Genomic DNA, 13,147 nt, shown 5'->3' on the forward strand with positions numbered 1-13,147 from the left:
TTTGTGTTCTCTATCTGCTCCTCAGAAAAGTTAATCTTGGTTTTGGGAATAGCTCTTAATTTTCTCTTTCTGTGTCTTTTTTAATATTGTTATGTGCCTGGAGCAGAGGGAAGTTTGAAGCATGAACTTATAAGTTCACCTTGACTATAGTCACTCACAGACCCACTGAAGCATGATCTCTGGAACCCGAATATTTTAAAAATGTCTACACATCATTCTGATCAGAGCCTAGGCTGAGAAACAGCTGGTCACTGCCTCTAGCTTCTCTTTCTTCTAGGGTACTATTTATAACAAGCCATGCTTCAAAAATGGAACTCTTCACTCCCCTGTTCATTGCTGCATTATTTACAGTAGCCAAGACATGGAAACAACCTAAGCATCCATCGAAGGATGAATGAATAAAGAAAACGTGGCATATACATACAATGGAGTATTATTCGGTCATGAAAAAAGAATGAAATCTTGCCATTTGTGACAACCTGGATAGACCTTGAGTGCATTATGCTAAGTGAAATAAGTCAGACAGAGAAAGACAAATACTGTATGATCTCACTTATATGTGGACTCTAACAAAACAAAACAAAACAAAACACACCAACCTCATAGATACAGAGAACAGATGGGTATTTGCCAGAGGTTGGGGGTGGGTGATAAGTGAAATGGTAAAGGGTGTCAAAAGGTACAAACTTCCAGTTATAAAATAAATAAGTCTTGGGGATGTACTTTACAGCATGGCGACTATAGTTAATAATACTGTATTGCATATTCGAAAGTTGCTAAGAGAGTAAATCTTAAAAGTTCTCATCATAAGAAAAAAACTGTTTGTAACTATGTATGGTGACAGATGTTAACTAGACTTATTGTGGTGGTCATTTCACAATAATACAAATATTGAATCATTATGTTGTACACCTGAAACTAATATAATGTTATACATAATTATACCTCAATTAAAAATAAATAAAAACAGTACTTCCAAAGAGTGTCTAACTTCCTGTCCGTACTTTAAATGTCTTACTTACTTGAAACCAAAATATGGAAAATTCTTACGTTTCTCTTCTGTAGGTCAGATTAGAAAATAACCAAGAGTTTTTAAAAAAATAAGCTAGAATTTGTCTACTTATTTATGTACATGGGTTGTATCTGCTTTTTTTAATCTTCTATATGTAAAACAAAGAAAAAAAAAAGAACTGACCATTTCTTTCCCTTGAATGCTCTCTCACTACTAAAAAATAAATCCATATCCCTTCTGATGGTACAAAAAACCTCACAAAAACTTACCAGCCTCACAGCCTGCTATATTACATTCTAATTCCCTGCATCTCTCAATGTTCTCCAAACACATCAAGTTTTTGCAATCTAAATTTTAATTTACATCACTATCAAGGTAGTATCTTTTATAATATGTGGCATTTATTACTTACATTTGTTTCTTACACTAGTCTTTAAGTTCTTGGGAATAGAAGCCATATAGCAAAAAGAATTAATCAATAAATTCTATTTACAAGACCTGTGATAATCATAAAAGAAAGCAGGTATTTGGTAGAAATGGATCTAGTAGAAAAGGAGAGTGACTACCTGGAACTCCAAAAGAATTCAAATATGCTTGAACTGTCTTGGAAAATGACCCGAAAACAGCAAATCTAAAGTGAGTCTTTTGAATTTCTTTCCTTACCGTTTTATCTTCTATAAGAATATTTTAATGAATATCACAGATGGCTCAATACTACCTCTAGAACATTTGAAATATAAACAATGTATGCATAACTATAAGAATACAAAGCAATATAATTTATTAATAAAATTAATTTTCTTTATTAATGAAATAGCTTTGGAATCCTAAGTGAAAATTTTAATATTACTACCATTTTCAAGGATAAATAAGATTTATCAGATTGTTAAAACTTAAAATTTATATAAAGATTATAAAATGGATGGTAGAAAAATATAAAAAGTCTTACAGTTTAATTTCTGAAATTTATCAAGTATGCCTAAAATATGTTGACATTTTAAAAACGGTGGCCTTTGTTAAGATCAAACAATTTTCAAGTTGGGTAAAATATTATCTAGCTTTCTGAAGTTTATAAGAAATATACTTAAAAGAAATGACATAGAAAGGGTACAAATATAGAGGTGGGCAAAGATATAATAGGCAGATATTAAAAGTAGGAGTGGCAGTATTAAACAAATAAACAATTCAGGTGCAAACTACTAAACTGGATGAAGGTGGGAGATATTTCATATTGAAAAAAATGCAATCCACCAAGCTTATATGTAATGTATCTTTCTGTAACAAAGACACTAGTGAAATAAATAAACTCTTTGAATTACAAAAAGTAATTGAAAATATACAATCATGGAGAGAAAAAGACAAAGTAGGAAAACAGAAGATTTGAGTAATATAATTAATAAACTTGATTTAACAGATATATACGGAATTTGTAGTCCCCGACCGTAGAATGATCATTCTTTCAAAAACACAAGGAACATTTGAAAGCTGGCTCTAGATATATATATTTATAAAAGTTGGTTTCAAATAAAATATCATTAAAATTAAAAAAGTCGAAACCAAAATGTTGATCTTTGTATAAACTTTAGATAAACCTGACTAATGACACTCACAGCAGCAATAGAAGGCTTCTTCCCATCACCAGCTGGTGGATGAGTGACATCTGCTCCCAAAAAGATCACTGGTTGCTGGAACACAGAAGGTCTTAAACACATTTTTTAAAAGAGTTAGATAAGTCATTTTTTTCATTATCCATTTTTCTGTTTCATAACACCGTAACACAACTGCAAGTTGCTGACACAGCACAGAGGAGATCCTGTCCTTCACAGGCCTGAACTACTGAGAGCTTTATTCTCTTAATTCACGAAGCCCTAGTCAATGAAGCAAAAGCTGTCACAATGGGTCTCAATGTCTTATTCAGAGCAGTTTTTCGCCTTAAGCAGTGGTGCTGGGGGTGCAAAGGGTATCTGCTGCTAGTGTTCTTCATAATAGGCATAAAATGATAAACTTCCTCACATTAAGCCACTAATTTGTATCGATCTTTGTTTAATCTATTTACATTTTAAGTTTATGTAATCTCTGAAAGAAAAAGAATCACTAAACTTTACACTGGAAAGGATTATGGGAGTGTATTACTCCTCCTCCCCTGGCCAAAAGTACAAATTTGAGTAACATATATTTAATAGCCATAAAGCAGTTAGTAGTTCATTTTATTTTTAAAACTATATCCTTTAAGATTCAAATGACTGTCTCTTAGTTCTTGGACTTGTTGATAAAATTCTATATTCACCTCAGTTATGAATCTTGTCTTATATTTAATAGGGATAGGAAGTAGAGGCAGCACGGAAAAACAGGAAAAAAAAAGAGCTTTTGCGTCAAACACACATGGTTCCATCCTTCTAATGCTTATTTGTGGTGCATACTAGTCAAGATATTAACTTATTAAAGCCCTAGTTGCTTCAACTATTAAAAGGAAAACTGTTATTCACTTCTCCAAATAACAGCCTCTTCCTCAGCAACTGTTTCTAGGTCACTGAGCTCTTGGATATGATGGCAATCTAACAGTAACATCTGTTGTCCCCCTGACTGCAGCAGCGGTTGATATGGCTTGCTTAACTGATTTACTTAATTGAATGTCCCCTCCAAGACCCTCCTTTCTTCCCTCACTTTCTAGGTGGTGAGTAGCTTCATGACACCAGCTTGAAGATGACTATCAAAAAATGAGAAAACTCTTCAAGCTGGGCTCTCCAGTGAGAAATAAATAAAGATGTCAATACTTTCTAGCCAGGCAAGAGGTACTTTGCATACTAAATGAACATGGAGGTGGGAGGGGATTTTTACAAGGGACTCTCTTAATCTGGCCAATCCAAATTCTTTTAATTTGTTGCCAAAATGTCTACTTATTTCCCACGCAGAAATCATCAAAGCTATTTCTTACCATATCTTACATATGGCAATATATAGAAAAATAACGAATATTTTTATCATGCAATTAGCTTATCTTACCTTTGATGAGGTACAAGAATATTATTGATCCCTCCAAGTTTAACATTTATCTTTAGGCACAGGTTTGAGAGAGTTTGAGGGGATGTTTTTATTACATTCTTGACTTGAACACACTGTGTAGCCATACCCAAAAGCGTATCTCCTACACGTTTCACCTCCGCTATGGAACAAATGCAAATACCTCTAGTTAGATAAAAGGTCAAACTTTACTGAAAAATAAGCTACTACTATGTATCCCCCCTTGAAATACATCATTGTATTACAGGATACCAAAAATTACACCAATATTAAAACAATGCTGTTAAAATTTAAAGTATACTGCCTTGAAGATTAGCTTAAGTAATTTTTTTTTTTTTTGTGAGGAGATCAGCCCTGTGCTAACATCTGCCAATCCTCCTTTTTTTTTTTTGCTGAGGAAGACTGGCCCTGGGCTAACATCTGTGCCCATCTTCCTCCACTTTATATGGGACGCCGCCACAGCATGGCTTGCCAAGCAGTGTGTTGTGCGCGCCCGGGATCCGAACCGGCAAACCCCGGGCCGCCGCAGTGGAGCGCGCGCACTTAACTGCTTGCGCTACCAGCCCAGCCCAGCCCCTAGCTTAAGCATTTAGTGATAATTTTTCCAATTGTTTTCTTCTTTGTATAAGAAAGCACATCTTGATTATCATAAAAACAGTATAACTACAATAACTGAAAAACCATAAAGAATATCATACATAATACCTTGTTAGCATTTTACTGTACTCTCTTCCAGTAATTTTCTCATTTATATTATTTTAATGCAGTTATAATCACAGTATACTTACAGCTTTCAATCCTATTCTCCAACCTTTAATTTAAAAATACAGAGGTATTACAGTGTAAAGAATAAAAGGCCCTTTTCCGTTCCCCTTCTCTGCCATTGTAACTACCATAAAAACTTCAGTGTACATAACTTATATATAAAACACATGGAAAACATTTTAAAATAAAGATTGAGAATGTACTATACATTCTATTCTGCAACTTGTCATTTTCACTTAATGATATAGTATGTTCTGAATCTCAATATATACATCGCCCTTATAACACCTCAGTTATTCTGTTTTTATATGCCATATGTTATCTAACTAGCCATACACTGATATATTTTTAGCTTGTTCCAGGTTTTCATTATTTCAAACAATCCTATGAATAATATCCTTGTATATTTATTTTTCTTCATTTGTGTAACTATAGCTTCAGGATAAATTTCTATAAATAGAATTCAGGGGTCAGAGGTAAATATATTTAACATTTTTATAGATAGTGACAAATTGCTCTCCAAAAGGTTTATTTATTCATTCTACAAATATATAACGTGCACCTAATACACGCTAATACTGTGTGAAGCTCTGGATATACAATGGTGAGTCAAGAAAGACACTGTTCCTGCCCTTACAGAGCTTATAGTGAAGTCAGAGAAATAGGCATTAAATAACCGCTCAAATTTAACATTACAACTGTGAAAGCAACAGAAAGGAGAGGTATAAGGTGCTATAAGATAATAAAAGTGAGAGAATTTGACCTTGTCAGGGAGGTAAGGAAAGCTTTCCCAACAAAGGGATGTCCGAACTAAAATTCAAAAGAAGAAATTCAAAAGAAGAATGCACATTTACTTGGTGAAGCGTGGAAGGTGGGTCATGAGAAGCAATACAAGTAGAAGGAAGAGGATGAACAAAGAGTTCCTGTGGGAAAAAAGACCATAAAGTGAGATGAATCTCAAAGAGGTAGGAAGTCATGATTTGAACATGCAAACCCTTGGAAGATCATACTGAATATCAATTTTATCAAGTGCATAATGAAAAACTATTGAAGTGGGGGTGATGGGGTAGGGGGTACAGAGGATTTGTATTTTAAAAAGACCACCCTGGATGTTGGTTATAGCTCCAACATGTAGAAGGCTTGGAAGTCATCACTCCCATTCTCACAACAAGAAAAAAGCAGAGTAAACTGAATATCAATAACTTTTCTTAGATCCATTAGAGAGCTGAGGTCACAGAGTGAACTGCCACCCCCAAAACACGTGAATACAAAGAATCACAACCAAGATCAGCTTATTAGAAGCAGAAGCTGATGAAACCAGTAACTGGGAGGAGCAATTAAACAGTAACTACTATAACTCAACAAGAAAAAACCCAAACAATCCAATTAAAAAATGGCCAAAGGACTTGATGAGACATTTCTCTGAAGATATACAAATAGCCAATAAGCACATGAAAGAATGCTCCACATCCTAATCATTAGAGAAATGCAAATCAAAACCACAACGAGACACCACTTTATACCCATTAGGACGGTTATTATCAAAAAAATTGAAAATAACAAGTGTTGGCAAGTATGTGGAGAAACTGGAACCTTCGTGCATTGCTGGTACGAATAGAAAATGCTGCAGCTGCTGTGGAAAACAGTATGGCAACTGCTCAAAAAATTAAATACAGAATTACTATCTGATCCAGCAATTTCACTTCTGGGAATATATCCAAAAGAAGTGAAAGGAAGGACTGGAACAAACAGCTGCATGCCCATATTCAAAGCAGCATTACTCACAATAGCCCAAAGGTGGAAGTAATCTAAGTTTCCATCAATGGATGAACAGATAAACAAAATATGGTATACACATAACGATGAAATATTACTCAGCCTTAAAAGGGAAGAAAATTCTGATACATGTACAACATGGATGAACCTTCAGGAAATTATGTTAAAAGAAATAAGTCATAAAAGGACAAATGTATGATTCATTTATATGAGGTACCTAGAATAGTTAAATTCACAGAGACAAAGCAGAATGGTGGCTGCTGGGGATGAGACAGGAATGGGAAATTACTGTTTAATGGGTACAGAGTTTCAGTTATGGATGATGAAAAGGTTCTGAAAATGGATAGTGGTGATGGTTGCACAACAATGTGAATATATTTAAAACCAATTAATTGTGCACTCAAAAATGGTTAAAACGGTAAATTTTGTTATGTAGATTTTACCACACATACACACAAAAACTTGTTTAAAAAACAGTTAACCCGGGAACACTCCCATGAAAACAGTACATCAGAAGGAATGAAACTATAATCAAAATTTGACACTAAATGACTGACTTAAGGAAGCCATCTGTTGACACCTCTACTAACATGAGACAAATGAAGAGATCCCAGGGTTCAGGCAAAAGAGGGCAACTACAGAAAGAGCTGAAATATAGGTAGCAGCACTCAGGAAACAAAAATTAAGTAAAAAAGAAGTGGCAAATGATGAAAGAGTTTTTCTATGAGAAAAACAAATGGGGTAAAGGCAGTAAAGCAGCTGTTTTTTAAAATAAGAATTCCAGAATGATTTAACACTTGAAACTATATGAATGGATAATTTGATTTATAACTAAACACCAAACAATTAAATGATTAAAAAAAAGTGAAGGAGAAATACTTCTTCTTCTTTTTTTTTTTTTTGTGAGGAGATCAGCCCTGAGCTAACATCCGTGCCCATCCTCCTCCACTTTATATGGGATGCCGCCACAGCATGGCTTGACAAGCAGTGCTTTGGTGTGTGCCCAGGATCCGAACTGGCGAACCCCGGGCCTCCACAGCGGAGTGTGCGCACTTAACCGCTTGCGCCACGGGGCGGCCCCAAGGAGAAATACTTCTTCAGACAAATAAAAACTAAGGGAATCTGTTGACAGTAGACTTGCTTTGGAAGAAATGATAAAAGAAGTTCTTCAGAGAAGGAAAATAATATAGGTCAGAAATTCAGATGTATATAAAGAAAGGAAGGTCAGAGAGGGAATAAATAAAAATAAAATAAAATCTTTTAATTTCTTATTTTTAATTGAACTGATAGATAGCTGTTACAATGTGTTGGGTGGTTATAGCTTATGGATAAGCGAAACGAATGACAGCAATGTTATAAGGGACAGGAGGGAGGAATTGGGAATACTTTGTTATAAGGTCACTATGCTACCTGTAAAGTATGGTACAGAATTCTCTGAAAGTGGACTTAGATTAACTGTAAATGTATATTGCAAACTCTAAAGCAACCACTAAAAAATTTTTAAAACAATTATAATTGATATACTAACAAAGGAGAGAAAATGGAATAATATAAAGTGCCCAATTAAAACCAGAAAAGGCAGAAAAAGAGGGAAAGATAAAAATAAGACCCAACTACATGTTGTCTACAAGAAATCAACGTTAAATATAGAGACACAGATTAAAAACAAAGTGATACAGAAAGATACACCATGCTAACATCAAGGAAAAAAAAAAAACTGGAGTAGCTATATTAATTTCACATAAAGCAAATTTCAGAACTAGGAAAATTATTAGGGATAAAGAAGGGCATTGCATAATGATAAAAGGGTCAATTCTCCAAGGTGACATAACTATCTTGAACATGCATGCATCTAACAAAAGAATGCCAAAATAAGTGAGGCAAAAATTGATAAAACTGCAAGGAGAAACAGACAAATCCACTATTATAGTGGAGACTTCAACACACTTTTATCAGTAATTGACAGATCCAGTAGGCAGAAGATCAGTAAGGATATAGCTGACTTCAACAGCACCATCAATCAACTGAATCTAAGAGACATTTATAGAATACTTCATCCAATAACAGCAGAATACACATTCTTGTCAAGCTCACATGGAACATATACCAAGACAGACCACATTCTGGTCCAAAAACATATCTTAACAAATTTAAAAGAACAGAAATACAAAGTATGGTCTCAGACCACAATGGGATTCAACTAGAAATCAATAACGGAAAGATAGCTGGGAAATCCCAAAATATTTGTATATTAAACAACATAATTCTATGTAACACATGGACCAAAGAAGTCTTGAGAAACTTAAAAATATTTTGAACTAAATGAAAATGAAATACAACTTGTCAAAATTTGTGGGATGCAGTGAAAGCAGTGCTTAGAGGGAAATTTATGGCACTGAATGCATATACTAGAAAAGAAGATCTAAAATCAATAATCTATGTCTCCACCTTAGAAAAATAGAGAATGAAGAACAATATAGACTTAAAACAAGTAGAGGGAAAGAAATATTAATTAGAGTAGAAATCAATGAAATTGAAAATAAGAAATCAATAGAGAAAAATCAACAAAACCAAAAGATGGTTCTTTGAAAAGATCAATGAAATTGATAAACCTCTAGCCAGACTAAGGAAAAGAAAGAGAAGACACAAATTACTAATAACAGACATGAAAAAAGCGTCATCACTATTGGTTCCATGGACATTTAAAGGCTAATAAAAGAATATTATGGGGTCGGCCCCATGGCTTAGCGGTTAAGTGCGCGCGCTCTGCTGCTGGCGGCCCGGGTTCGGATCCCGGGAGTGCACCAACGCACTGCTTCTCCGGCCATGCTGAGGCCGCATCCCACATACAGCAACTAGAAGGATGTGCAACTATGACATACAACTATCTACTGGGGCTTTGTGGGGGGAACAAAATAAACAAAATTATATATATAAAAAAAAGAATATTATGAACAACTCTAGGCCCACAAATTTGATAACTTACATGAAGTGGACCAATTCCTTGAATGACACTATCAAAACTCACAAAGAAGAAATAGATAATCTGAATCAGCCTGTATCTATTAAAGAAACTGAATCATTAATAATCTTCCAAAAAATAAAGTACCAGGCCCAGATGGTTTCACTGGTAAATTCTACCAAACATTTAAGGAAGAAATGATACCAATTCTCTACAATATCTTCCAGAAAACAGAAGCAGAGAGAATACTTCCTAACTTATTTTATGAGGCCAACAATACTTAATATCAAAACCACATAAAGACTTTACAAGAAAGGAAAACCAAAGATCATTATCTTTCATGAATACAGATGCAAAAATCTTCAAAATATTAGCAAATTGAATCCAACAATGTATTAGAATTATATACCATGACCAAGTGGGACTTATCCCAGGTATGCAAGGCTGGCTGGGCTCGACATTTAAAAATCAATTAATGCAACTGATCACATTAAGAGACTAAAGAAGAAAAATCATATGATCACATCAATAGATAAAGCAAAAGCATTTGGCAAACTGCATCATGCATTCATGATAAAAATTCTCAGCAAACTAGGATTAGAGGGGAATTTCCTCAACTTGATAAAGAACAACTACAAAAAACCTATAGCTAACATTATGCTTACTGCCGAGAAACTAGATGATTTCCCTCTAACATCAGGAACAATGCAAAGATGTCTTCTGTCACTACTCCTCTTCAACATTGTACTAGAAGTCCTAGCAAATGAAAGGAAAAGGATATGAAAGTATACAGACTGGGAAGGAAGAAATAAAACTGTCTTTGTTAGGAGAGGACATGATTGTCTACGTAGAAAATCCCAAAGAATTGACAAAAAGCCTCCTGGAACTAATAAGTGATTATAGCAAAGTTGCAGGATACAAAGTAAATATACAAAAATTAATCGCTTTCCTATATACAAAAAATGAACAACTGGAATTTAAAATTAAAAACACAGGGGCCGGCCCCGTGGCGTAGCGGTTAAGTGCGTGCACTCCGCTGCTGGCAGCCCAGGTTCGGATCCTGGGCGTGCACCAATGCATCACTTGTCAGGCCACGCTGTGGCAGTGTCCCATATAAAGTGGAGGAAGATGGGCAGATGTTAGCCCAGGGCCAGTCTTCCTCAGCAAAAAGAGGAAGATTGGCACGGATATTAGCTCAGGGCTGATCTTCCTCACAAAAAGAAAAAGAAAAAGAAAAAGAAAGTAAAAAAATAAGATAAAATAAATAAAATTAAAAACACAATACCATTTACATTAGCATCAAAAGAAAAAAAAACAAATCTAATAAAATGTGTGCAGGATCTATATGAGGAAAACTATAAAACTCTGATGAAATCAAAGAAGCTCTAAACAGAGAGATATTCCATATTCAAACATAAAAAGACTTAATATTGTTAAGATGTCAATTCTTTCCAGCTTGATCTATAGATTCAATGTAATCCAAATAAAAACCTCAGCAAGTCATTTTGTGGCTACTGACAAATTGACTCTAACATTTATATACAGAGGCAAAAGACTCAGAATAGCTAACATAATAGTGAAGAAGAAAGAACAAAGTCAGAGAACTGACACTATCTGACTTCAAGACTTTCTATAAAGCAATATTAATCAAGACAGTGTCATATTAGCAAATGAATAGACATACAGACCAGTGGAACAAAATAAAGGGTCCAGAAAACAGACATACAAATATAGTCAGTCAATCTTTGACAAAGCAGCAGAGGCAATTTAATAGAAAGACAGTCTTTCCAACAAATAGTGCTGGAAGAACTGGAGAGCCACATGCAAAAAAGTGAATCTAGACAAAGACACTTTATCTCTCACAAAAATTAACTCAAAATGTGTTATAAACCTATACGTAGAAAGCAAAACTATAAAACCACTAGAAGATAACTTTGGTGAAAACTTTGGTGACCTTGGGTTTGGCAATGAGGTTTAAATGTAACACCAAAAACATGACCTGTGAAAGAAAAAATTGATGAGTTAGACTTTATTAAAATTAAAAACTTGTACTCTATGAAAGACACTGTTAAGAGAATGAAAAGACAAGTCACAGACTGGGAGAAAATATTTGCAAAACACATATCTGATAAAAAACTTGTATCTAAAATATACAAAGAACTCTTAAAGCTGAACAATAAGAAAACAAACACCCTAATTAAACAATGTGCAAAAGATTGGAACAGACACTTCATCAAAAAAAGACATACAAAAGGAAAAAAAGCATATGAAAAAACACTCAACATTATGTGTCATTAAGGAATTGCAAATTAAAACAACAAGATACCACTATACACCTATTAGAATCCTAAAATCGACAATACCAAATGCTGGAGAGGATGCAGAGCAATAAGAACTCTCATTCATTGCTGGTGTACATACATACAAAACGGCACAGCCACTTTAGAAGATAATTTGGTAGTCTTACTATTCAATACACTAATTAGTTTCCTAGTTATTTACCCAACTGAGCTGGAAACTTATGTCCACACAAGAACTTGCACGTGAATATTTATAACAGCATTATTCATAATTGATAAAAATGGGAAGCAATAAGATGTCCTTGAATAGGTAAACAGATAACAGACTATAGTACATTCATACAATGGAATATTATTCAGCAGTAAAAAGAAATGACTTGTCAAGCCATGAAAAGACATGGAGGAATCTTAAACGCACACTGCTAAGTGAAAGAAGCCAATCAGAAAACGGTACATACCATATAACTCCAACTATATGACGTTTTAGAAAAGGCAAAACTATAGAGACATAAAAAGACCAGTGGTTGTCAGGGGTTTGAGAAGAGGGCAGGAGGGATGAATAGGTGGAACACAGATGATTTTTAGAGCAGGGAAACTATTCTTTATTTTTTTTAAAAGATTTTATTTATTTATTTTTTCCCCCCAAAGCCCCAGTAGATAGTTGTATGTCATAGCTGCACATCCTTCTAGTTGCTGTATGTGGGACACGGCCTCAGCATGGTGGGAGAAGCGGTGCGTCGGTGCGCGCCCGGGATCCGACCCCGGGGCCGCCAGCAGCGGAGCATGCGCACTTAACCGCTAAGCCACGGGGCCGGCCTAGAGCAGGGAAACTATTCTTTATGATACTGTAATAGTAGATACATGATGTTATGCATTTGTCAAAACCCATAGACCTGTACAACACAAAGAGTGAACTTTAATATAAACTGTGGACAATATATTAATAATAATTTACCAATATTGGTTCATTAAATGTACCACACTAATACAAGATGTTAATAATAGGGAAAACTGTGTGCAGGGGAGGGGAAGCATATAGGAACTCTACTATCTGCTCAATGTTTCTATAAATCTAAAACTGTTCTACAAAATAAAGTCTATTAATTAAAAAAAAAATCACTCTGGCAGCAGTGTCGACAATGGACTAAAAGGGAACTAGAAGCAATGCAGAGAAGAACACCAGTTTGGAGGCTATGGTAATAACAACTTCCCCTCCCATCAACAGGGTACGAGAGTGTATAATTAATTATTCACATTTTTGCCAAAAACGGGTATTGTCACTGTTGGTGAAAAATAACTTATTCTAGTCCA

The 13,147-nt window shown here is 34.8% G+C and overlaps 1 protein-coding gene across 6 annotated transcripts in view; it reads right to left on the bottom strand.

Moving 5' to 3' along the window:
- The window catches only part of AGO3 (argonaute RISC catalytic component 3), a 120,963-nt gene that overhangs the window by 25,808 nt on the left and 82,008 nt on the right, over positions 1–13,147 (bottom strand). For all 6 annotated transcript variants that reach the window (XM_087446290.1, XM_004425943.3, XM_014784142.2 and 3 more), the window contains 2 exons: positions 4,016–4,175; positions 2,623–2,713 (listed from right to left, as the gene is read on the bottom strand). In XM_087446290.1, the coding sequence (XP_087302416.1) occupies positions 2,623–2,713; positions 4,016–4,175 (251 nt within the window). The remainder of the gene's footprint in view (positions 1–2,622; positions 2,714–4,015; positions 4,176–13,147) is intronic.

This window comes from Ceratotherium simum, chromosome 22, assembly GCF_057802395.1.
Source record: "Ceratotherium simum simum isolate JZ-2026a chromosome 22, ASM5780239v1, whole genome shotgun sequence".
NCBI lineage: Eukaryota > Metazoa > Chordata > Mammalia > Perissodactyla > Rhinocerotidae > Ceratotherium > Ceratotherium simum.